Here is a 26,250-nt window from a genome sequence, read left to right on the forward strand (position 1 = left end):
AAATTATAAACCAAGTATACTAGTTTCAAAGAGGAAGTAAAACTGAGTCATATTTAGTGCTGAAAGCTTAAACTTTGGTTCTTGGCATTTGATTTTTCCAAAGTATCAACTTTCAAAATACTGAAAATTATAATTGTTATTGTCGTTGTTGTTTGGCTCCAAATCAGCCCTCACTGAGGAAACATATGATCAAAACTATCCCATGATTCTTCTACCTCTGTCCCCTTTTCATCAACTTTCATTTGAATCCTCAAATAAACCTGAATCCAGTCATCATTCCATCTTCTCTGCCCCACTATTTCTGGGAGGGTTGTGGGTAGGACTGTGGAGTTGAAGCAAAAAACTATGACTCCAACTCCTCTATTATTAGCACCTCTGACTCTGACTCCTATTTATGTAATTAAGTGATTGTGGTCTACATATCTCATAAAGCATATGCATATGCTTGTATTTCGAGTAGGCTTATATGTTATAACTGGTTTATATTAAAGAACAAAGATATTGTGAATTGGAGTCAGAGTCGATATAGTTTTACATACTCTGACTCCAGCTACCCTTAATAGTTTCCGACTCTGACTCCATGACTCCAATTCCATAGCCCTGGTTGTGAGAGTAGAGTTCTCAGGTATTTCTTCTACAGGGTCAGTCCTATCAGAGGTAACCTTTGTTACATTTTCCAGCTGTATTTTTAAGTGTGACCAATGGAAACTATGCATATTATCCAACCATCTCATCCTTGGTCTACCCTTTGGTCACCAACCAGTTGATTCATCTTGAAGAATCAGTCTTGTGAGTTAAAGGTATAAAGAGATATAAAGAAGAGAGAAAAGAAATGAGACTGCTTGACAGCCATGCCTTTCTCAAGAGCATTATTAATGGCACAGTGAAGTGAAATGGCTGCAACTACGAATGAAGGTTAGGTCATAGTAATTGCATTGTGGGTAAATTACTTGGTTTAGTAGAATATTATAACTTGTATTTGATGATGCCTTTTTTATGCCAGTCTCTCTCTTCCTTTCTTTCTCTATTTCTCTTTTCTAAATATCCCCCCTCCTCTCTCACATTCTATCTATCTTTCACTTAGCCTGCTATTACATATAGTTTCTCTTGCTTTGCTTGTTATACAGATTTTTCCATACCATTTTCCTTTTCTCACATTTTATTACATTGATCAGTTCCCTTTCTCCCTCTGTCTCCATCTCTCTCTCTCTCTCTCTCTCTCTCTCTCTCTCTCTCTCTGATACACTCAGTATATTTTGTCTTTTTTAATTCTTTCCTTTCCCATGTTCTCTCAACTCTGTTCCATTCTCTCAACTCTCCAACCAGCCTTTACTTGTTTCCTGTTCACCACACTCTTTCAAACTTTCTGAAAGAGCCCTGTGTCATCATGATAGAGAACTAATTATGCTCGCTACAGTTATAGCTGTTATTTTAATTGTTGTTGTTATTATTGTTGAAACTTTTACTGTTCATGGTGAAAGCTATTGTTGTAGTGGAGGATACCGTTTTATATGCATGTGTATATACATACACATACATATGTATGAGTATATATATATATATATACAAACACACACATCTAGTGCACTAATTATCAATAAACCACAGATTCAATACCACATTTGGTATAACAAAAGAATAGTAAAAAAAAAAGAAGAAAATTAATGGTACAATTCTACATAATCAAAAAAGGAAAAAGTACAGTGTAGTTTGAGGGATGAAAAGAAAAAGAAAAAATAACAAACAAAACAAAGATAAAAGAACAATGAAATAACAATCCAAATGCTCATAAAAGATATAAAGGCTTACTAGAAACCTGAATATGAATATAACACATTTGTTACATTGAGCCTACTTTGAAGGTAAGATATCAAACACTATATCTTTACCTGGCTAAACTTCTGTAAAGGCAGTCAATTGATAATATTGATTTTCTAATTAGGAGGTCAAATTTTGTAGAGAAACAGTATTCCATTTAGCCATTGGCAATCCACTGCTGGATGAAAGCCTCAAAATGCTGTTGACGGTTGGTTTATCTAAGCTGGTTGTAGGTCCAGCTATCAGTACCTAGGCAGAATTTGAAATCAGAATGTGTAAAAGCATCTCAGCTGACATCTTCAAATCCATTGCTCCAAACTGGCACTTTAATTATCACTCATGAAATAATGACAGGCAAAGTTGACTATTACAGGATTTGAATTCAGGTCACAGAGAGCTTGAATGAATATCACATTGCATTCCATCAACTACTCTGATGATTCTGCCAACGTGCCTATTCTGATAACAATGTATAAATTACAGTGTCAATTAAAATGATAGAACTATATCATATTTAAAGAAAATGTGGGCTCACCTACATGGTTACTTTACCTGCTAGAAATAGCAACTAAATCTCCTTGAAATTACACCCTACAGCTTGACAAAGGAGAGACAGATTAGATAATGTAATTCCTTATGAACAAAGCCTGACAGAAGAGCAGGATGGTCATGACTGAAACAAGATGGAGCTTTGGTCATAGGTCTACTCAGCCATAAGTGAGCTGGGGTTCAACGTCAATAACTGGTATGTATCACATTCACCACTCCTCTTCCACTACAAGAATAAAAGACAGAGTCAACCTTGGTGGAATTATACTCAGGATATGAAAGAGCAAAGCTGAATACTGAGATGGATATGACTCTAGTACTCAACTGTTTTGACCTAATTATCTTTTACACATGGATGATATCAATAAAGGTCAAAGAGTAAGTTGAAGGACATAAGATTAAATATCTGAACTACAGTATCTATTTTCAAAAGTTTTGTGATCAACTCTAGGTGCAGATGTGGCTGAGTGGTAAGAAACTTGCTTCCAAACCACATGGTTCTGGGTTCAGTCCCACGGGGTGGAAACTTGGGAGAGTGTCTCCTACTATAGCCTCAGACCAACCAAAGCCTTGTGAGTGGATTCGATTGATGGAAACTGAAAAAAGAGGTGGCGAGCTGGTAGAAATGTTAGTACGCCGGGCGAAATGCTTAGCGGTATTTCGTCTGCCGCTACGTTCTGAGTTCAAATTCCGCCGAGGTCAACTTTGCCTTTCATCCTTTCGGGGGTCGATAAATTAAGTACCAGTTACGCACTGGGGCCGATGTAATCGACTTAATTCCTTGTTTGTCCCCTCTATGTTTAGCCCCTTGTGGGCAGTAAAGAAATAGGAAACTGAAAAAAGCCCATCATATATATATATGTACATATGTGTGTGTGTGTCTTTGTTACCCACCACTACTTGACAACTGATGTTGGTGTGTTTATGTCCCTTTAACTTAGCAGTTCAGCAAAAGGAATTGATAGAATAAGTACCAGGCTTAAAAAAAAAATGAAAATATGTATTGGGTTCAATTCATTTGTCTAAAAATCCTTCAAGGCACTGCCCCAGCATGGTCACAGTCTAATGATTGAAACAAGAAAAAGATAAAAGATAAAAAGAACATCCTCCTTTTTTATTTTTTGTTTTGTCTTATCCTTTAAAACAGTTAATAAAAGAACCATCAGTGGTAATAAAATATATTGAAATTTCAATAAAAATCAACTATTCATGCTCATATACAAACATTAGCTTTGTCAAATAAAATAATATAACATATTTCATAGTATAATATGATGCTACAGAATTTAGAAGATATCACTCAAAAGTGATGCAAATATAATCAAATACTAAATACTTGCCTTAGCTGTCATGACCGCTTTATCTTCTTCCAAAGCATAAGGCAACAAGGAACATATCCAATGTGTAATTACTTCATTTTAAGAAAGTATAGTGTGATTAAATGGAGATTTGGTTGCTATGTCTAGCCGGTTCAGTGACTGCTTAGAGCAGTCACAGGCAAACTGCGACCAGCAGGTCTTTCTGAATAGTATGCCTAAATGAGAAATTACCTTAAATTATTTTTGGTAGAACAACTCATCTAATGAGGAACCATGTTTCCTGAGACCCACTTCTTGAAAAAGGTTGCCTATGTCTGGCTTAGAGGTTCTCACATTGGCACATTATCACAGATAATTAGTTCTGTTGGTTTCAAACAAAGAGATAAATAGGGATTTTGACAGTCCTTATTTTCTCAAGAGCACTAACAAAATAACTCAGGAGCAATAGTTTCAACGTGGGATCAAATACTGTCATAGCATAATACAATAGAACAACATGAAACTCTAGCAACCACAATTCAATATAATCTTTTAACAACAAAAACTTATTAAGACCAACAAAAACTTGTTAAGTAAGCACCACCAGCGATACTGTCTAAACAATGAAAAATATTCCAAAGACTAAACAGAAATTGATCCTTAAGTTGTTTGATTTGCTTATCTCTCTGCCATTTCCATCCGGTATCTCTTTCTCCCTCTGTCCCCACTCACTCTCTATCTATCAATCTCTCTTCCTAGCAGTCTTTCTTCTTCTCCTGCAATTAAAATGTATCTTCCATAAATGTTAATATTGGTGTTATATCAAGAAGACAAGAATGTAAGGTTTCTTCCAATAACAACACTCTAATTTATGATCCATGGCAGCAGACAATATCTCATCATTTGCAACAAAGATAAGCTTTCTAAAATGAAAGATAAGCAAATAAAAGAAAATGGAAACCCTGTTATGATAAACATGCATTAAGAGCATATTTAGAAGCCCAGTTATAGCCAACCAGACTCAAGTTTAAATAATGTGAAACAATAACTTATCTGTCCATTATTATCTCATCTCCACCAACCCAACACTACCGTATTTCAGCTGAGAAACTGATAAAGAAGGTAGCAGCGAGGAATTTATAAAGAAATTACATTTACGCTTTTAATGATTAATTACCAAAGGTAAATATAAACCAGTGAACCAAGATTTTGAATGTGCTTAATTTTGTTTCATTTCAATATTTTCTGCATTTTGTTATTCATCATCTTTTTGTTGTAGATGATGATGATGATGATGAGGAGGAGGAGGTGGAGGAGGAGGATGACGACGACATCAAAGACAACATTGGTAGCTGTAATGATGGTGATGGTGCTGGTGGTAATGGTGTTGACAATGATAATGATGGCAGTGATGGTGTTGGCGATGATGATGGTGGTGGTGATGAAGCTGATGCTAATAATGATGTTGCTCATTTTGTTATTGCTACTGTAACAATGAAGAAACTGAAAATACCAAGCAGGATTCAAAAGCCTAATCAAGCTTAGTGTTGTTGTCATCACTGTCTTACCCAATAACATTAATATTACCACCATCATCATTCCTTGTCATCACCAATGTCACCGCCTACATCATACAGCCTAGGTATATTGCAAGATTGCTTTTCCAACTTAAATTCTGCTTTTTTCCCTCAATTCTTCACATCCTTCATTAGTTTGCCTGTCAGGCCCAATTCCCAATGTCTTCCGTCATTTACCACAATATTTCTAAGTTTTCCCCCATCTCTCTGCACTAATTGCTGTTAACCATTAGCCTGATGCACTATCTATAAAAAAAATCCATACTCTACCATTCAGTACTTGATGTCTACACTTCACAAACATGAATTCAAATACAGCTCAAACTGTAAAACCATGCTATATCTACTTCATAACTAAGCAAATGTATTTTACTTTTTCTTTTTGTTTGTTAATATTAAATCTAGACAAAGTAAGATTGATGCAGATGGCCAAGAAAGTAACAAAGCAAATTAGTGTTTTACTCTACTTGATACCCTACTGATTTGAGTTGCAATCCTACCAAGGTCAAATTAGCTTTTCATTCCTTCATGGGCCAACGAAATAACTATCAGTAATGAGGTCAGTTCAACTGGTTATATAACACTATATAAAAACTAGGCTATATGTTGAGTCAAAAAGGCAAAATCAATATCTATGGTGAGACAAATTTGATGCCTTGCTTCAAGTTCGAATTCTGAAACTGTCCACTTACATTTCATCCTTCTGTGAGTCAATAATATAACAACAGGAAGCTATCGAATGACTAGGAACAACCCCATATATGTTGTTTCAAAACTACTAGCAGACAAACCATACTTTTAACTATGGTATTCACAGATGAATTTTTATGGGGTGCTGTGTGGCAGTTTGGACATAGCCTTTCTTCTGCTCAGTCTATTTTTGTATGCCTGCTCTGTACTTACTGCTGGTGGTACATCCCAGCCAGTGAGACTATTGATGTTTCAACTATTTCTGTATGTATATGATTGTAGTAGTGACATAAGATTTTGTATAAGTATTTTAGACTTTGGAGATAGTTGTTTTTGTATGGCATAGATTGTGGAAGTTGAAGCTTCCTGTAACAACAAAGCATGTCTTTTACAGGTCTAGGTGGTCTTTTCCTTTATTGTACTTTCACTTCATTTTCATAGCTGGTCTATGTGTGTGACCCATTGTAATGTGAAGTGTGCTGTTTTGTGTTCTTTGTTATATATTTTTTGTGGAGATCAAAGGCCTAGTCAGGGATACTACAATCCATGATGGAGTTAAAGGGTTGTTTGTATACCAGAGTTTTTCTTTCTGCTGGCCAAATGTAGTAACTGAGAATGTTCTAAGTATGCTTATACATTAATTAGTTTCTTTGCTGTTTCCAGCATGCCCTATGAATGTTGTAGAGAAATTGTATGTAACTCCTAATATTTCTGTTTTATATCACTGTGGTATGTTTATGTTAATGATGGTGTTGTGTGGTTGTATTTGAGGTATTCTGATGTCATTGGTCAGAAGGAAGACAGTGTATTTGATGGGGTGAGTGACACTAGAATGTTGTTGTGAAGTCAAGTTCTTAAGTGTCTGATGAGGAAGTGGAGTAATTGTGAGGTTGTGTCTTGAGAATAGTGGGAGGTTGTGAGTGTGATATCATTTGTGTGTGAAGCTGTATGAATATGCATATAGGAATAGTTGAAATTTACAAAAAATCAAAAGATGAAGACAGGTGTATGAACACCAAGCAGGTGTATTAGTTTGATGCTCAGGAAAGTGAGAAAGTCTTTTACGTTTCAAGCCTATGCTCTTCAACATACAGGTATAACTTGAAAAGAGTGGGTAGGAGAAGAGACCTTTGTGGTACTCTATTTGAGAGATTGCAAAAGTTGGAAGTGCTGTTCTTGTACATAACATGGTTTGGCAACCTGAAAGATAGTTTGCCAACCAGAATTTTGTGTTGTTTCTTAAGGAAGTGTTAAACATTCGGTGTATAAATGAGCGGCCAAGAATGGAATCAATAACTTTGCTGATGTTGATGGTAGTTAGAATGGTGTGCGATAGGAATTTTCATTGTTACTGATGCTATCATGTATCCTTTGTGTTAGGGTCATGAGTTGTGTGGTAGTAGAATGTATTGGTCTGAATCTGTGTTGTGATTTGGAAAGAAGAATGTGGCAGTTAGTAATGTCAAAGGTGAGTCTTTCTAAAATTGTTGAGGGTCTATGTGGTTCTATTATATTTGGATTTTAGTTGATTTTTCAAATTACTATGATTCTAGGGTGTTTGGTTGTATTGCAATAAGTGGTTGTCAATAACTGATGAATGCATGCGATTCCTTCAGGCTTTAGGTATCTTACATAAATGTTTGATTTTGTAAGACTCTGAAGCTTTTGAGGTTTTAGATTTCCAAATAACTTTGTTGTTGTCTGATGAAAGGAAATAATCAAAATCATGGTCTATTTCATCATCATCATCATCATCATTTAACGTCCGCTTTCCATGCTAGCATGGGTTGGACGATTTGGCTGAGGACTGGTGAAACCAGATGGCTACACCAGGCTCCAATCTGATTTGGCAGAGTTTCTACAGCTGGATGTCCTTCCTAACGCCAACCACTCAGAGAGTGTAGTGGGTGCTTTTACGTGTCACCCGTACGAAGGCCAGTCAGGTGGTACTGACAACGGCCACGCTCAAAATGTGTATTTTTCATCTTATGTTCTTGCTGTCTTCATGTCCTTTTTGGTGGCTAATTTTCACAAACTATTATTACGGGCATTTGCTTGATGTTGGTAGGTAGTTGTGTTGTAGTTTATATTGAATAAAATCATTGACCACATTTTTGGGGTAGTTTATTCTTTTGTCATTTCTTCATTTAGCTGTTTAGTAGTGTTTACTGTTGTTGTGAGTATGCTTGGTGTATTGTGTTTGGGGTTGTCCCTTAGGACAGAAATAAATAATCAAACAGATAAATATAAGACAAATAGATTCAGTTCAGTACATGATAAATTGCTTGGGGTATTCTGATTAGATGCCTTTTCTACCCTCAACCCTTTACTGATTGTTCTATCATTTAACCTTGCATGATAAAGAACCCCTTCTGCTCTGCATCAGTGTTGATTGAGACTGGCTCTTGTCATAGATGGCTGACTTTCACTGCAGCTAAATAAGCCATACTCATTCTAGTTCAGTATTCGAAACTAAAGGAAGTGAGAGCAAATGATAGTAAGGTAAATCATGCAGAAGTTTGCCAATAAAAGGGGACATTATCAATACATGGTATGCTGCAAAATGGCAATGGGGAGGAGATGAAAGAAAGTATCTCAATGATCAACCAATAACAGTGTCTTTCAACGGTTACTAGAAGTAGCAGCTGAATCTCTCTCACATCAATCTTAATTGCTTGAAAAGTGGAAGGATACATCACATAATATGATCTGACATGCACACAGATGGAAAGAAAGACAAGATGGTCACAGCTTGAAAGCTTTTCACTATAGATCTGCTCAATCAGTGTTGATTTCAGACCAAACAACAACCATAACAACAATCTACTAAGTTATCAATTGAAAATCAAAATATCACAGAAATATGATGAAATACAACAAAGATATAAAAAAATCTATAAAAAACTGGAAGCTTAGAAGCAAATGACATTTTGACAGAGGCATTACTAGACATGTATGTATTAATACATATTAATGAGAGAATTATGTAAAAGACTTCTTACCCAAATGAAAGCCAATTTTAAAATGGTTGGTTAGAAGATTATGATTCACCTATTCTGACTCAAAAGTTCTCAAAGACTTTACACAATTAATACAGGAAGTTATAAATTAAAATTAAAGAAGTAAATCATTACAATCAGTCGTAGCATTAAATAAAATATGAAGAAATTATATCCTACGAAACTGAACGAAGCAATAAATATACAAAAGTTGTAGTGGAATTTCTGGTGGGCTGCAAAAATTTTTTTTAGACATGATGCAATGTTTAGAAGTTGACACAATAAGGGATGAAATGAAGTCTATAAACTACCCAGATGTCCTAGCTAGAGGTAGCAGCTAGGTAACATGATGAGAGCGTGATGCTATTTCTAAGTTTGTTTTGCAATGACAAAGTTTTAAGCTCAATTTCAACATGTGGGACCTTGGACAAATATCTTCTAAAGTAGACTTGGGTTGACCCAAGTCTTATGAGTGAAACTGAATACACAGTCCACTTTCAGTGGACTGTATTTCTAATCAAAAGGGCCAGGCCTGGTCCATGATGATTCTCTCTGAGGATTATGTTAAAGAAACAAGTGGATACTCAGCCATTTACCTTATAATACAAAGAGCAGGTAGATTTATTGCTCAAACAATTCAAAAACTCATCAGTCATGGTCCCGCTCATTTCTACTCACATTGTACCTTGATGGTGTATCCTAACTCCTCTTTACCACTATTTTTATCTCTTCCCAGATCCACCCAATCAATCTCGCCACCATCTCTTCTAACTAAAATCTGAGTAGTCATGTAGCGCCTCTACAGCAAGAAACCTGTTCTATTCTGGTTCTTTTTCCTCGTAATTTATTCCTCTCTATTCCTTATCTTCTAATATAAAGTTGCCTCCTTGGAAACTTAACGGATGCTAATGGCATGAATAAAAGTTCCAAATACCTGCTATAAAGTGGTAGATGTTAGCAAGAGCATCCAACTGTAGAAGCCTTGCCAAAGCAAACACTGGAGTACAATGTAGTCCTTGAACACATCAAATCCTGTCAAACTGTCCAATCCATGCCAGCATGGAACATTGATGTTAAATGATGATGATGATCATCATCATCATTACAACTGACACAATCTACTGATATTAAAAGGTTCCCCTTCTTGTAAAAAAGATAGAATGTTTGAAGCATACATAATAGGTGTGATACTGCATAGTAATAAGACATTGACACATGAAGAACCAATAAAGTATCATCAACATGATCAGTTGGCCTGCTAGAAATAGAAAATCTCCCTCAAATCGTATCCTACTGTTTAAAAAGGGACACATTGAATAATGTGGACTTTTGTGCACCATACTGGAGAAAAAGATGGGACGGTCGCAGCTGAAATGCTTTAGGCTATGGATTGGCTTTATTAGATCTGACTTGGAGCTTAAGAGCAACATAGGCACAAAATCTGGATGACTTGAATAGATGTTTCATTGTTTTTGAGATAGTTAGAGAGAGTAGGGTAAGAGCCCATAGTCTTTGGAAACTCTCAGACTGGTGATATTGCAACAGTTGATATTCAGTTTTAAATTTGGCAAGGAAACATTACACTTTACTCTTTTACTTGTTTCAGTCATTTGACTATGGCCATGCTGGAGCACCACCTTTAGTCGAGCAAATCGACCCCAGGACTTATTCTTTGGAAGCCCAGTACTTATTCTATCGGTCTCTTTTGCTGAACCACTAAGTTATGGGGGACGTAAACACACCAGCATCAGTTGTCAAGCAATGTTGGGGGGGGGGGGGGACAAACACAGACACATAAACATACACACACACATATATATATATATATATATACACATATACGATGGGCTTCTTTCAGTTTCCGTCTACCAAATCCACTCACAAGGCTTTGGTTGGCCCGAGGCTATAGTAGAAGACACTTGCCCAAGGTGCCACGCACCTTGAATGAACCCGGAACCATGTGGTTCGTAAGCAAGCTACTTACCACACAGTCACTCCTGCGAAACAGATGAAAAAGACTATAGTTCTGGAATAAACTTTGCCCAAGTATTTCCTAAAGGGTTTACTAAATGAGAGACAATATTGATAGCGGAAGGATAAAAGATAAAAGAATCTGATGAGCTTAGATGAGGGTAGTGTACAGAGAAGCAAGAATCACTGTAGTAAAAAGAAAAGCAAAGACAAGATACAGCACATTGCTGAGCTATTGAAGGTTTACCAATCAGTCAGATGGCCTTATGGGTATGGGGAGTCAACCAAGAACATTTATGGGCAGTAGTAGCTCTCTACAGATAGTCTATCACTAGTTATATATTTGTCTTATAAAAGAAGTCAGCAACTATTCAGAGCTTTAATAGTTTCTAATTCTGCTGAGAACATCTGGCTTTCCAGTCACAGCTTTGATTATATTATAGATATACAGTTACAATGAAATATCATAAAAGATTGTAGTGCTAGCATTTTTAGGGTTTTTTTTAAGGTTTTAGTTGTAAATTGTTCATAAATAGATAAGTAAATGGCTGTGTTTTTGGTGTTTTGAAAGAAATCAGTCTGATATGTTCTCACTGTAGAGGTTTTTTTAAAACTTTTTTTCAAGTCTTTCTTCGTGGAAGCAGTGCATGTCTGGGGTAACGTATTTGTGTTTTCATTACTTTAAGGTTTTAGTCAAAGAAGAAAAGGCAGCCTCAGTGACTGCTTTCAGGGCATCTGAGAATAATCAAAAGAAAGGAAGTCATCTTCAGACCAGAGACCTGGCCAAGTAGATTTCCAACGACCAGTTGTAGATGTTAAATGAATGTCATATATGGAAAGTTATTGAGAAGTGAAGGTTGAATAATTTGCATAGGAGTGTGCGTGTGCGTGCGTGTGTGTGTGTGTGATTAGAAGTAAGAGTAAGTGTTGTTTATCTTCAGGTAATTACCGAGTTCACCTTTGGTTGAAGGAACTCCAACCTTGAACAATCTTGTCTTTCATTCAGACACAGTGTATCTAGAACTACACTATCCAATGTGACCTTTTGAAACAGATTGTAATTTGTGATTTGAGATAGATTTGACTATCATTTCTACAGGTCTGGATGATCAAGTAGAAGATTCTTAATTTAAGCAGGTCATTTATGTAGAAAAGAAAGTGTGTGTAGGCATATCTAAACAATGAAGTGTATCAGAAAAAGATTACACTGACATATTCATCAATGAAGACATCTAACATGAAACATCCATTTCAAGAAATGGAATCTATGCGAAGCTGATAAGCAGGAAACTTTGCGAGGAAGTTCTAAAATTTGGCTGGTGTCAAGGGCAAGAAACCATAGGAGTTCACACCTAACGAGGGAAAGAGACTCAAATGACAAAGGTAATAACGATTTATGACAATAAGACAGTGTCATATGTTTCTGTTAGATGGGATGAGACAGTGACAAATGATCAAGACCTTTGGCAATATGCTGTGCTTGAGAAGAAAACCCATCATGCCAAGTGAAATCGTAGTCGTGGAAGATACTGGTGTCACACAAACTGGCACCCATGCCAGTGACATGTAAAAGCACCCACTACACTACACTGAGTGGTTGGTGTTAGGAAAGGCACCCAGCTGAAGAAAACATGCCAAATCAGACTAGAGTCTGGTGCAGCCCCTCAGCTTATCAGTCCTGGTCAAACCATCCAACCAATGCCAGCATGGACAACGGATGCTAAATGATGATGACGATGATGAAAAGTGGGAGAGTTTAGGAAGGATAAAGAGTATCCTGATAGAATGAATAGAATTTGAAAAAATTTGTTTCATTGAACTGAAGTGATGAGGTGAACAACCAGGAAAATGATGATATCCTGTTGTGTTTGTCCAGAGTATTTGATCATATCCTGTTGTGTTTGTCCAGAGTGAGAATGGAAGCAAATTGGGAAGAAAATATGATGGTTTTATGAGCAACGGTGTAGAGAAAGAAGTTTAACATTCGTTGGCTATGCAATATTAACTTGAGCACAAGTGAGATGTTAGTGTTGCTATAAAAGATGACTGCTGTGATATGGTGACATTGTCATCATCTTATTCAACTAATATTTGTATGGCAAATGATTTTTATTATGAAAAGCTACAGAAATGATGGAGATTTAATGGATATTTTTAAGATTAAGGCTTTGCAGACAATATAGTATTCATGACCAACAGCATCAAACATAAGAGACCACAGACCACAGAAAAAATAGAACAAAAACAAAGAGAAGAAAACAAACTTTATGAATTCCAGAAAGTATGAATTTTTTGCACATTAACTAAGTAGGCCAGTTCACCTACCTACCTTAGATACTACTCAAAAGGAGGCAATGTTGAACATAATGTAAATAGTACCATGCCTTCAAAAGACTAGAGAGAATGTGATCAACATTTGCACAAATTTGCACATCTTCATTTTTAATGTCATTGCTCCTGCTAAATATGCTGGTGAAAACTAGTAAAGTACCAAGGAAGTAGAGACATTTAGAATCATTTTATAAACAAAATACTTCAGAAGAATTTTAGACTAAGAACAAATTTAAAGGCAAGAAATAACAGATTTGTCTGCATAACTCACAGAATTAACCATTGTTTGGAACAAATTTAAGTACACAAGTTATGTTTGAGAAGAGAGGAAGAAATCATAATAAAACAATCCTTTAAGTAAGAAACATACAGAAAAAGAAGGAAGGAAGGAAGGAAGGTGATAAAAGTAGAGTATGTACTGAACACTCCTACAGGAAGTTAAAAAAGGGGGTGGGGAACCGTCTTGATCCAAAATAGAACTGGCTTAAAATACAAAGTGGACAGTGTGACCCTTTATATAGCCCATCAAATATCGTTGGAAGGATATGAGATGAGATAAAATAGTCAGACAGATAAACACTGGAATATGTTTTCTTTTCATTCATTTTTTTTTAACATACATAACTTGACATGTGCTTCCATTATAACAACGTACACAAACAATCACACATACAATGTAGGTGTGTATCAGTACATCAGTACATGCAATCGCCTTACACAAAATACTTATTATTTCCTACATGCGTTACTTCATATATATATATATATATATATATATATATATATATATATATATATATATAAACACAAAGTATATTAGTATACATACATAGATATGACAAATAATTTCTGAGGAACAAATTATACATACTTCTGTCAGTTGATACATTTTCACAAATATACAATAATATTTTATAATATAGACACAGATATATTCAAAGAACTCATGTTTATATATAAACCAACTGTGTATCTGTGTATGAGACTAATTTTCGCGTAACAACAGTAAAATATATTCACCTATAAAACATTATGGGTTTATTTATACATAAATATGCATGTGTGCACGTGAATGTTTGAATTAATAATATATTTTGGTCTATCTGCAAATGCTTCTTGATTCGTATAAAAATATGAAGATATCGTTATACAAATATTAATTAATTTTTAGTTGTGTGTGTGTGTGTCTGTATATGTATGAACTTAAGCATCTATGTACACAATGACCATATACATACATCTATACAATTTTGCATGCAGATACATAATAATATATATGTATATATATGGAAACACATATACTGCATATATTAATGTATATACACAGAAATATCTTTTTATATACATACGCAGCTTTCTACATTTATAAACATTTCCCAAAACATGAATTGATAGAAGAGCATGAAGCAGTATTTAAGCTATATGGATTTCAATAAGCAATTACAGAATATATATATATATATATATATATATATATATATATATATATATATATATATATATATATATTCATATATATATATATATATATTCATATATATATATATATATATATTCATATATATATATATATATATATATATATATATATATATATTCATATATCAGCCTACATATACATACCAGCGTACATACAGGAGCAATATCGACATATATATAGTAATGTCTATGTGTTGTAGTGTTCGTGCGTGTGCGTGTGTGTTCGCGTGTATAATAATATACACGCACACACACTAACTTACATTACACAATACACGGTATCACTTCACTCGAATATACATACTAACACGATATACCACATTCATCTCTGTATTTCTCATAGACACACAATTACATACAAGCATGCACACACACACACACACACACATATTCTACACTAATCAACATCATATTGTCATACATTCACAAACAAAAACAATACACATCACACACATTGTCATGAACACTACATTACATACTCACATATAAGACAAACACTCAAAACATTTGTACATCACACCAAATCTCATCGGAAGCATACATACCCATTCTCCTGCCACACTACCTTACGTCTTTATACATACATACATATATATATATATATATATATATATATATATATATATACAAACAACATATACACATTTGTATATATACATATACAAATATAAACATTCAGACTTACATACACACACACAACATATATATATACATACATATATATACACTTATACAAACACACATATATATACATAAAGAAGACAAGACAGATGAAGAATGTAAACAAACAAAAGCCTCGTAGACAGAAATAGACAGTGATGCTGGCACCCCATCCTCTATAGCATCATCGTCATGATGTTCTTGTGTCAGATCTAACCTAGCATCCTGTCTGAGAAACAAGAAAGAACACTATGTCACAGCAGACAGGTAAGTTATTTCACTCTACAGCTGCAACAACACCGATCGACGGAGGAAAAAGAAGGTGCAACAAAGTCGTAATGATTTACGCTTATGAAGCATATCTTTGCCGAGTTAATCAATACAACGACATACACACAAGCACATAGCAGTAGAAATTCTTTCGGTAGGAAAGGAAGAAGAGGGGAGATGAGGTTAACGGAGCTCCGACAGTGCATTGTTATTTAGCAGTGGAAGTTAATTAATTAATAACCCCCCCAGGCATTCAGCATCTAAGTAAGGTAAAAAAAAAAAAATATTTCAAGGTCTCATTAATGGTTTATAAGTTTAGTAGGTTGTGCTTTTTTTTTTAATGTTTCCTTACTTGAATAACAGGCTCATCTAGGAAGAAAACACGGTGTGAGGGCAGCTTGTGTTCTTTTATCTCGGCGGTACACCATTTCAGCCACGAGAGATCTGCTGTGCAGCGGATTTTCTTCTGCTGTGAAGCTTCATTAGTGAACGGTACAAGCCTTTTAGTCAGGTTTTGTGTTTGTATTTGTGTATGGATGTTTGTATGTATATATATGTGTGTGTGAGTGTGTGTTTGTTTATATGTGTGAAGTGCGAGGTGTGTATTTGTTTGAACGAGGCCTGTGTCTATGTGCATGTTTGTGTTTGTGTATAAGCGTGTGAGTATATGTGTGAGTACGTATGTGTGTATGTTCGCACGCACACGTTTGTATATGTATATAAGGTGTATGTTTGTGTGAGATATGAGCGTGTTTGTGTCTATTTGTGTATGTGCGTGTTAATGTTTAAAGAGAAGGAGAGAGAGGAGGGAAGAAAATAACAATAGGAAAAGAGAAAGCGAAACGGACAATGATGTATAAGGATAGATAGAGAGAGAGAGAGAGAGAGAGAAGGATGAGTGAGGGGCGCCGTGAGAGGAAGGTAAGAAGGAATAAGAAAGAAAGTAATAGTGATAGAGAGAAATAGAAAATTGTAGTCGGAAATAAAGGGAATCAAATAACCCTGGAATAGATAGATTTAACAGTTAAGCAAACAGAAATACAGATACAGATTGAAGAGTTAGAAAGACAAACTGATATATATATATATATATATATATATATACACACACACACACTGAGATTAGACAGACAGATAGATAGACAGACGGACAGACATGCAGACAGATCAATAAATGAACAAATTAGTCGACAGATAGATAAATCTACAAGCATATATATATATATATATATATATATATATATATATATATATATATATATATATATATACGCGCACGCAAAGACACAGAATAGACAGACAGATAGCTAGCTAGCTAGCTAGCTAGATAGATAGATAGATAGATAGATAGATAGATAGATAGATAGATAGATAAATTAGATACATAGAATGGACACATTAAGAAAATAGACTAGACGAATAAATAGAAAAAAAAAAAGACAAAGAGATGGTGATACAAAGAAAGAGGCACAAGAAAATGAGATTGGCATTGAAATTGTGGTACAGTTTAAGTGCTCAGGAACTTCGTGGCATCAATACTTTGAGTGCACTTTAATCATCATTTCAGGAAGAAAAAAAAGTGATTGGCAACAAAAGTTCCGATGATGCAGGTATTACCTGTCTGATATCACTAATATAACAGGTAAAAATATATCATGTAACTATAAAGGAGGTATAAGGTTAGGTTTGTTCCACAAAAAGGTGATAGATAGTTGAGATGATATAGCTGGCAATTGTTACATTACCAGAATTGAATTGATGCTGTTACCATTTATTTGTAAATAACTGAATATACCGATTATATAGCAAATGGCCGCAGACCTTGGCCATATGTTCATATTAGCAGGTTGTATTTATTTAGATTAGTACTTTTAGCTAGGTCAGACATATATATATATATATGTGTGTGGTGGGGGTACCGGTATGGCTGAGGGGTTAAGAAGTTTGCTTAACAACCACTTGGTTTCAGGTTCAGTTCCGCTGTGCTGTGTCCTTGGGCATCTTCTGCTATAGCCCTGGGCCAACCAATGCCTTGTGAGTAGATCTGGGTGATGGAAACTGTACACACACACACACACAATAACAAAAACAACAACAACAACAAGTGATCTTGGTTTGTTTACATCCCTGTAACTTAGTATCACATCAAAAAGAGACCTATAGAAAAAGTATCACCACCACCTGTGTCGTCATTGTCATCATCATTGTTGTCATCACCTGGGTTTGAATAAATAAGTATGGGGTCAGTTCAAGACAGTGTCCTAATATAGCCACAGACAAATTCTTGAAAAGAAAAGGAGAAAAGAATACATATGCACACAATGTGTGTGTGTGTGTGTGTATATATTCGTGTACATGCAAAAGATAGAAAGATAGCTAGAGAGATAGACAGAGAGAGAAAGAGAAAAAGAGAGAGAGAGAGAGAGAGAGAGAGAGAGAGAGAGAGAGAGAGAGATGGCTGTGGTTAATAAGTTCTCTTCCCAATTATGTGATTTCAGTTCTAGCCCCCCAATTTAGTCACAGACATGAAAACTAAAAGGTCATTGTATGTGTGTGTGTGTATCTTGTCTTTAGATTGCAAACTGGTTGTAAACAAATATTACCATCATACAAACGGTGTCATTAATTTGCAATCTTCCATGAAACAAATAACCAGCCTTTGCACTAGTGGTGTTTGAAGGACAAGGGGGAAATATTAGCTTACTTGGAAACAGATGAGGGTTAATGACAGAAAGAGCATCCAACTGTGGAAAACCTGCCTTAACAAATTTCATCTGACCCATGCAAACTGGGAAAAGTTCATGTTAAAACACGATGACGATGACAATGCCACCGCCAATGATTATGACAGGACCCTGGTGCAAGATTCAAACTTGGTGAGTGCCTTAGCTACATAAAACATGGACACGTCTTGTTGGAAAATTGCACCAAAAAATCTCACAAAAATTGAAAACATATCTGCTTTTTAATTATTTTTCAGTTCTTTCCAGGCAGATGCTGACCATGAGACCTTACGCTATAGTGCCTAAATCTGACATTGGTGAATCCATTCCAGTGTATATAGTACCAACCAAAAATAAAAAGGAGAATGGTTTGCCTGATGAGCATAGTGGTGTAAAATTTGTGTAGTAGCAAAAAGAATATAGTTGAAATAAACAATATACTCTATATCATGTACTGAGTACAGTCTTCTTTCATTGACAAATTGTAACGTCTTAATTCATGTACATGCATACATACATAATACAAATTTGTAAAACATTTCAGGGATTCTTCATTTAAGGTTCCTGAGTGAATGTATGCACACGATCATATATATCTATAGAATACATATGCATATACACACACAAACAGTAATGAAACACACCCATGTACACACACAAACACATGCACATCAAACAAATTGTTCAGATAACCACTGACCCCAAGAGCTGTCTTGACTTACCCTTTAGCAGTTAAATCAGCTATATCTGGCCTAAATATTTTACTTGCTTTATGTTCAAACTGGCCTGAGATCCAGCCTCTCACACCTATCTTACAATGTCATTCTAAAAATGAACAATCACAGAGCCCTCTCTACTCGCTGGCGGTACCTACCCACCACCACTACCCATTTTCCTTTATTCAAAAATTCTTATCGCTCCTTAAAATTATGGCTTTTAAGTGTTGATTTCTCAGCCCAAGAATTACAGCGTGATGTGCTGCTTGACTGGTCCCCCCCCTCTCTCTCTCTCTCTCTCTCTTTATATATATATATGATGATGATGATGATGATCTTTTCTCCCGCCATGCCTCTGTCTACCCCTCCATCCTCTCTCTCTCCCCTTCGTAGTTTTTCCTTTAAGGTCTTCAGGTTCTGGCTATATATAAATGAGAAACCCATTCTAAATTATCTCGCTGACGTACTACGACGAAATACCCAAGATGCAGATAAGATAGAGATTTTTATTTATTTACGGCCTCAAACATCTCAATACCTTGCGCTTTAGTTTTTTGTCCCTTATTATTTATCTTGTTTCTCTCCATGAAATTCAATTGAATTCAGTTGTTGTCTTAAATTCATGCTTATTCATTTTCTAAGCTTCCTAAATTCATGCTACGTTATATTCTAATCACCCAGAATTCATTGCTCTTTTAAAAAATTACGATTTATGCATTGTTGTCTCTCAAATATTTAAAATCTACAATTAAGAGCCCTCTCTACTCGCTGGCGGTAACCCGCCCTCCCACCCCCTCCACCGGAAGTTCATTCCTCTGTCATCCCTCTGTCATCCCACCCCCTCCACCGGAAGTTCATTCCTCTGTCATCCCACCCCCTCCACCGGAAGTTCATTCCTCTGTCATCCCACCCCCTCCACCGGAAGTTCATTCCTCTGTCATCCCACCCCCTCCCACCGGAAGTTCATTCCTCTGCCATCCCACCCCCTCTACCGGAAGTTCATTCCTCTGTCATCCCACCCCCTCCACCGGAAGTTCATTCCTCTGTCATCCCACCCCCTCCACCGGAAGTTCATTCCTCTGCCATCCCACCCCCTCCACCGGAAGTTCATTCCTCTGTCATCCCACCCCCTCCACCGGAAGTTCATTCCTCTGTCATCCCACCCCTCCACCGGAAGTTCATTCCTCTGTCATCCCACCCCCTCCACCGGAAGTTCATTCCTCTGTCATCCCACCCCCTCCACCGGAAGTTCATTCCTCTGTCATCCCGCCCCCTCCACCGGAAGTTCATTTCTCCGTCATCCCGCCCCCTCCACCGGAAGTTCATTCCTCTGTCATCCCACCCCTCCACCGGAAGTTCATCCCTTTGTCATCCTGTCAACCTCGGCTGTCTCCCGGAACCCATCTAGTGGCCTTGGCCATCCTCTCCCCTACCTTTGGGTAGCGCATTAAGGTTGAGAAATGTTTGCAGGTTGTAGGTAATGTTTTGCTTATGAATTCTTCCAATTGCAAGTTTTCTTTTCAGGTACACGACACTGCTTTTCCTCTTCCCAGGCTACAGGCCCACACCCCCAACACCCATACTGTTAGGATTGGCACTCTCAACGTCGGCACGCTGAAAGGTAGATCTGGTGAAATTGTTGAGATGCTTGAACGGAGATGCGTAGATATGTGCTGCATCCAGGAAGTAAGATGGAGAGGAGGTTCTGCAAGGTTCCTCACAGGCAAAGAACACAGGTACAAGATTTTCTGGGCAGGGAACACTGACGGGGTCGGGGGCGTAGGAATACTTCTAGCGGAGAAATGGGTGGATAAGGTAATCGAGGTCGTTAGAGTAAGTGACAGAGTACTTAAGATCAGACTAGTGCTTCATCATAGATTAGCTACTGTCATCTCAGCCTATGCACCTCAACCTGGGCTACCAGATGGTCTGAAAGACCAATTCTATGACACCCTCTTGCAAACTACCTCGTCGACGAGTGACAGGGACCTTCTCTTTGTGGCTGGAGACTTCAACGGTCATGTCGGACGTCGTGCTGGGGGCTTCCATGGCATACATGGAGGCTATGGCTTCGGTTCCCGCAACGAGGAGGGAACCAGACTGCTGGAGTTCTGTGATGCAACCAATCTTATGGTCTGCAATACCAACTTCAGGAAACCTGCCAGTCACCTAGTCACCTACCGCTCCGGCAGACACTCTAGCCAAATCGACTACATCCTCGCCAGAAATAGGGAAAGAGGGCGGCTTATAAATGCCAAAACCTACCCTGGCGAAGAATGTACCCCACAACATAGATTAGTAGTTAGCGACTTTGGGATCAAGGCAAAATGGGTGCCCAGAATTAGACAGGCTTGGAGAAGAAGGGTGTGGAAGCTTAAAGACCCTGCAAACGGACAGAGACTTAGAGACAAGTTACTTGAAGCATTTAACGAAATAGAAGGGGATATAGCATCATACAACGTGGAAGACAATTGGAGATTTCTGCGGGACAACCTGTTGAAAGCCACCGACCAGATTTGTGGGTGGTGTAAGGTCCCCTCCCAACCCAGAGTAACGTGGTGGTGGAACAAGGAGGTAGACAGGGCTATTAGACAAAAGAAACAAGCTTGGAAGGACTGGAAGAACGGTGGTAGCAGGGAATTGTACCAATGTGCCAGAAGGGAGGCTAGGCGACAGGTTTATTTAGCCAGAGGGGAAGCAGATAAGGAAAGATTTGCCAATGTTCTGCGCCGTGAGGACCAAAGACTCGAGGTATTTCGGGTTGCAAGACAGTGGAGAGAGAATAGTGATGTTGTAGGAGAGAAATGTGTTCGCATGGATGATGGTACGCTTGCATTAAATGAGGATGCAAAGAAAGAGGTCTGGAGATGCCACTACGATAGATTGCTTAATAAAGAGAATGAATGGGAGAAAGAGAGCCTGCCTTATGTCGACCCAATAGAGGGACCAGCTATCCGAGTTGATAGTACCAGGGTAGATAAAGCAATTAAGAGTATGAAGACCGGGAAAGCCCCCGGCCCATCAGGAATCACTGCAGAGATGCTCAAAATATCTGGCAGTGTTGGCTATAGCCTAGTCACCCGTATTACGAACCAGGTGATACACGAAGGAGTCATACCCTATGACTGGTGTAGCAGCATCATAGTCAACTGCTACAAAGGTAAAGGGGACGCTTTAGATACAAATAATTACAGAGGCATCAAGCTGTTAGATCAGGTTATGAAAGTTACAGAGAGGGTCATAGCCCAACTAATTAGGGAGCGAATCAATTTAGATGAGATGCAGTTTGGGTTCGTGCCAGGTAAAAGCACTACTGATGCCTTATTTCTAGTGAGACAGTTGCAAGAGAAATACCTAGCCAAGGATAAACCTCTGTACCTGGCTTTCGTTGACATGGAGAAAGCCTTTGACAGGGTCCCCCGATCCCTTATCTGGTGGTCAATGAGGAAACTTGGGATAGAAGAATGGCTAGTGAGAGCTGTGCGAGCCATGTACAGAGATGCGGCCAGTAAGGTGAGGGTTGGAAATGAGTACAGCAATGAATTCCGGGTAGAGGTAGGGGTCCACCAAGGTTCCGTCCTCAGCCCCCTATTATTTACCATAGTCCTCCAGGCAATCACAGAGGAGTTCAAGACAGGTTGCCCCTGGGAGCTCCTCTATGCTGATGACCTTGCCCTAATTGCGGAGTCACTATCAGAACTAGAGGAGAAGTTTCAGGTGTGGAAGCAAGGTCTAGAATTGAAGGGCCTTAGAGTCAACCTAGCTAAAACCAAAATCCTAATAAGTAGGAAGGTAGATAAAACACAAACCCCTTCAGGTAGATGGCCCTGCTCAGTATGTAGAAAAGGAGTAGGTAGTAACTCTATAAGATGTACCCGGTGCAAGCTATGGACACATAAGAGGTGCAGCAACATCAAAGGCAGGTTAACTAGCAAGTTAGTTTTTGTTTGTGGCAGATGTTCAGGTGCAATAAAGACTGCAAACAAACAGGAAACAACCTCTATCTCATTCCAGGGTGAAAAACTAGAGGTAGTCGATAGCTTCCGCTATCTGGGAGACCAAGTTAGTAGTGGGGGTGGGTGCGCTGAAAGTGTAGCTGCTAGAATAAGAATAGCCTGGGCAAAGTTTAGAGAGCTCTTACCCCTGCTGGCGACAAAGGGACTCTCACTCAGAGTAAAAGGCAGACTGTATGACGCATGCGTACGAACAACCATGCTACATGGCAGTGAAACATGGGCTGTAACTGCTGAGGACATACGTAAGCTCGCAAGGAATGAAGCCAGTATGCTCCGTTGGATGTGTAATGTCAATGTGAATACCCGTCAGAGTGTAAGTATCTTGAGAGAAAAGCTGAACATTAGAAGCATCAGTTGTGGCGTGCAAGAGAGACGATTGCGCTGGTATGGACATGTGGTGAGAATGGAGGAGGATAGCTGCGTGAAAAAGTGCCACACCCTAACAGTTGAGGGAACCCGTGGAAGAGGTAGGCCCAGGAAGACCTGGGCTGAGGTGGTGAGGCAAGACCTTCGTACATTGGGCCTCACCGAGGCGATGACTACGGACCGAGACCTTTGGAAATGGGCTGTGCGTGAGAAGACCCGGCAAGCCAAGTAAGATCGTTGCCAGTGCCCCTGGACTGGTTCTTGTGCGGGTGGCACATGAGATGCACCATTTTGAGCGTGACCGTTGCCAGTACCGCCTGACTGGCTCCTGTAGGATTTTCGAGCGAGATCGTTGCCAGTGCCCCTGGACTGGCTTGTGCGGGTGGCACATAAAAGACACCATTTCGAGCGTGGCCGTTTTCGTGCGGGTGACACGTAAAAGCACCCACTACACTCTCTGAGTGGTTGGCGTTAGGAAGGGCATCCAGCTGTAGAAACTCTGCCAAATCAGACTGGAGCCTGGTGTTGCCATCCGGTTTCACCAGTCCTCAGTCAAATCGTCCAACCCATGCTAGCATGGAAAGCGGACGTTAAACGATGATGATGATGATGATGATGACATCATTGAAATCTCAAAGCTACAAGGTAATACATGATTAATTAAAAAAAAAAAAAAGTGGATAAAAAAGTAATCTGAATGCTAAATGGCCTTGCTACTTTGTTGGTGGCCAACTTTAAGTTTGCAAAAACCCCCCAAAAAACTTAAATAAACCACAAAGAAATACACACGCATGTGCACACACACACACAAGCACACACCATTCAGAACAAAGAAAATAGAAACTATAAGTTGGTCCTGTGGAGAACATTTGTTTTCAGTCACCTGGACTACTGTTCCCAATTATAGTTGCTATATAATGTCAAACTAACAGTGGAGCTTGAGACAATACAACACTTACAACACCAGATAAGGGGTACAGGGAATCGCTAAAAGAACTGAGACTCTACTCCTTAGAGTGAAAGATATGCAGTTATACACACACACACACAATAGAAGTAAATAGATGCCCTTATAATCATTAAAATTTCTTTAAATCTTAAATTATACATTCAAATTATTTATTAATTGTTATAATGTGAATATTTAATATTTAGTAGACGTGCATTTTGCATTTTTCAATGCAAGGACCCTATTAGGCATGTTACTGATCAGATGACAAATATTTTCTTGCGGAATTTCTTGGCAAGTTTCATGCAGTAATCTCAGAAGGTCTGGCTTTGAAGATGCTTTCTTGTTCTTTTTACAAAGTGTCCTGTCCATTATTTCCCTGTGGTGTTCAATAGGGTTCATATCTGATGACTAGCTTGGCTATGGAAGCTTTTTAATGCCATTCTAATCCAAGAAACCTTGGGTCATTTTAGCTATGTGACAAGGAGCTCCATCTTCTATAACTAAAGAGTTTTCTTTAATTATTTCACCACTGGAGAAGATTAGAAAGAGTCCTTTCTGCAATATGGACACAAATTTATCTGATTTTATATCTCCCTCACACTCCATCAATTTTGATCAATCATTGCTCCCCAGACCATTACAGAATATCTACCATGTTTCATTGTTGGCTGCAATCTTTTTCACATCAAATTCTTGATCACAGAGTCTCCAGACCTACACTCAACCACTGTCAGGAAACACAGCAAATCTGGACTTATCAGAGAATATGATAGAGTCCCAAAATGCTAGTGGCCTCACCACCATCTTACTGACCCAATCTTTTCTTTGCTTGATGTTGGCTAGTTGAAGAAGTGGCTTCCTTCTTGCTGCTCTGCTATGTCAGAGGCCTTGCAACAAGGATAATCCTCTACACTTCTCTTAACAGAGAGAAGGGTTCTGTCAAAGGGCCCTGGTTGATCTGGGCGAGGTGATGTGGACTCACTCCTTCCCCTCTCTGGAGAATTGTACAGTCACTCTAGTAACTGTAGAAAGTGGGATCCCAAGGTTTTCTGCAACTTTTTGCTGACTATGTCCACCTTCAGAATGACCTACAATACGACCTCTTTGAAATTCAGACAGTTCCGAGGCTTCTTTTGTACATGGGATGATTAAACAGTCACATAAAAATGTCAACTAATAAAAAATATAAACCTTTACAAGTTAGAATAAACATAAAACAATGTTTTATGGGGTGACTATTTACTTCTGTCATGTGTGTGTGTGTGTGTGTGTGTGTGTGTGTGTGTGTATTAGACAAGAAAAGATAACAAAGCCAAGGCTGTGAGGAGTTTTCAGGACATTTATAAGGAAAGAGATATAGTCTTACAGCTGTTTCTGGGATATTATGGATATTCCTTCATCAGAGACGATGTGAGAGAGGTGAATGTTTGAGTTCAAAATAAGGAAATTATTATGGAAAAGGAGGAGATGGGGAAACAGAGGGAAATATGAGAATGAAAGTAGAAAAAACATAAAAAATTGAAGTTGCAGTTCCATTATTCGAGTAAAGTGCTCCCTTCTCCCCACACCCTTTGTCCCCCCCCCCCCCCCTCATCCGCTCTCTTGTCCCCCTTCCTCTCTTCCTGTTGGTCACACGTGACTACAGGCCATTTTTCTCTTGCCTCTGTTTTTTCTGGACCACACATCCCTATGGAGTGGTAGGTATTAGGAAGGGCATCCAGTCATAGAAAAAATCCAGCCAAAACAGATGAGTGGAGCCTGGTGCAGCTCTAGGGCTTACCAGTCCTAGTCAAACTGTCTAACCAATGCCAGCATGGAAAATGGATGTTAAATGA

The 26,250-nt window shown here is 38.1% G+C and overlaps 1 protein-coding gene and 1 long non-coding RNA gene across 11 annotated transcripts in view; one reads left to right on the plus strand and one right to left on the minus strand.

Moving 5' to 3' along the window:
- Nucleotides 1-26,250, minus strand: part of LOC106883075 (uncharacterized) — a 335,438-nt gene that overhangs the window by 50,350 nt on the left and 258,838 nt on the right. Inside the window, exon 1 of one of the 10 annotated variants that reach the window (XM_014933972.3) lies at nt 15,995-16,721. The exons of 8 other annotated variants lie outside the window; for them this stretch is intronic. In XM_014933972.3, coding sequence (XP_014789458.1) covers nt 15,995-16,011 — 17 coding nt within the window. In that variant the 5' untranslated portion in view covers nt 16,012-16,721. Of the gene's footprint in view, nt 1-14,856; nt 14,906-15,994; nt 16,722-26,250 lie in introns of those variants that run through there. One more of the 10 variants, XM_089350514.1, reaches the window with a different exon arrangement.
- LOC149135988 (uncharacterized) lies at nt 15,016-19,404 on the plus strand. Its single transcript, XR_016241425.1, has 2 exons — nt 15,016-15,639; nt 18,623-19,404. It is a non-coding gene; the product is annotated as an uncharacterized LOC149135988 (long non-coding RNA).

The sequence above is a fragment of the Octopus bimaculoides genome, chromosome 4 (assembly GCF_046866305.1).
Source record: "Octopus bimaculoides isolate indiv1 chromosome 4, ASM4686630v1, whole genome shotgun sequence".
NCBI classification, from domain to species: Eukaryota; Metazoa; Mollusca; class Cephalopoda; order Octopoda; family Octopodidae; genus Octopus; species Octopus bimaculoides.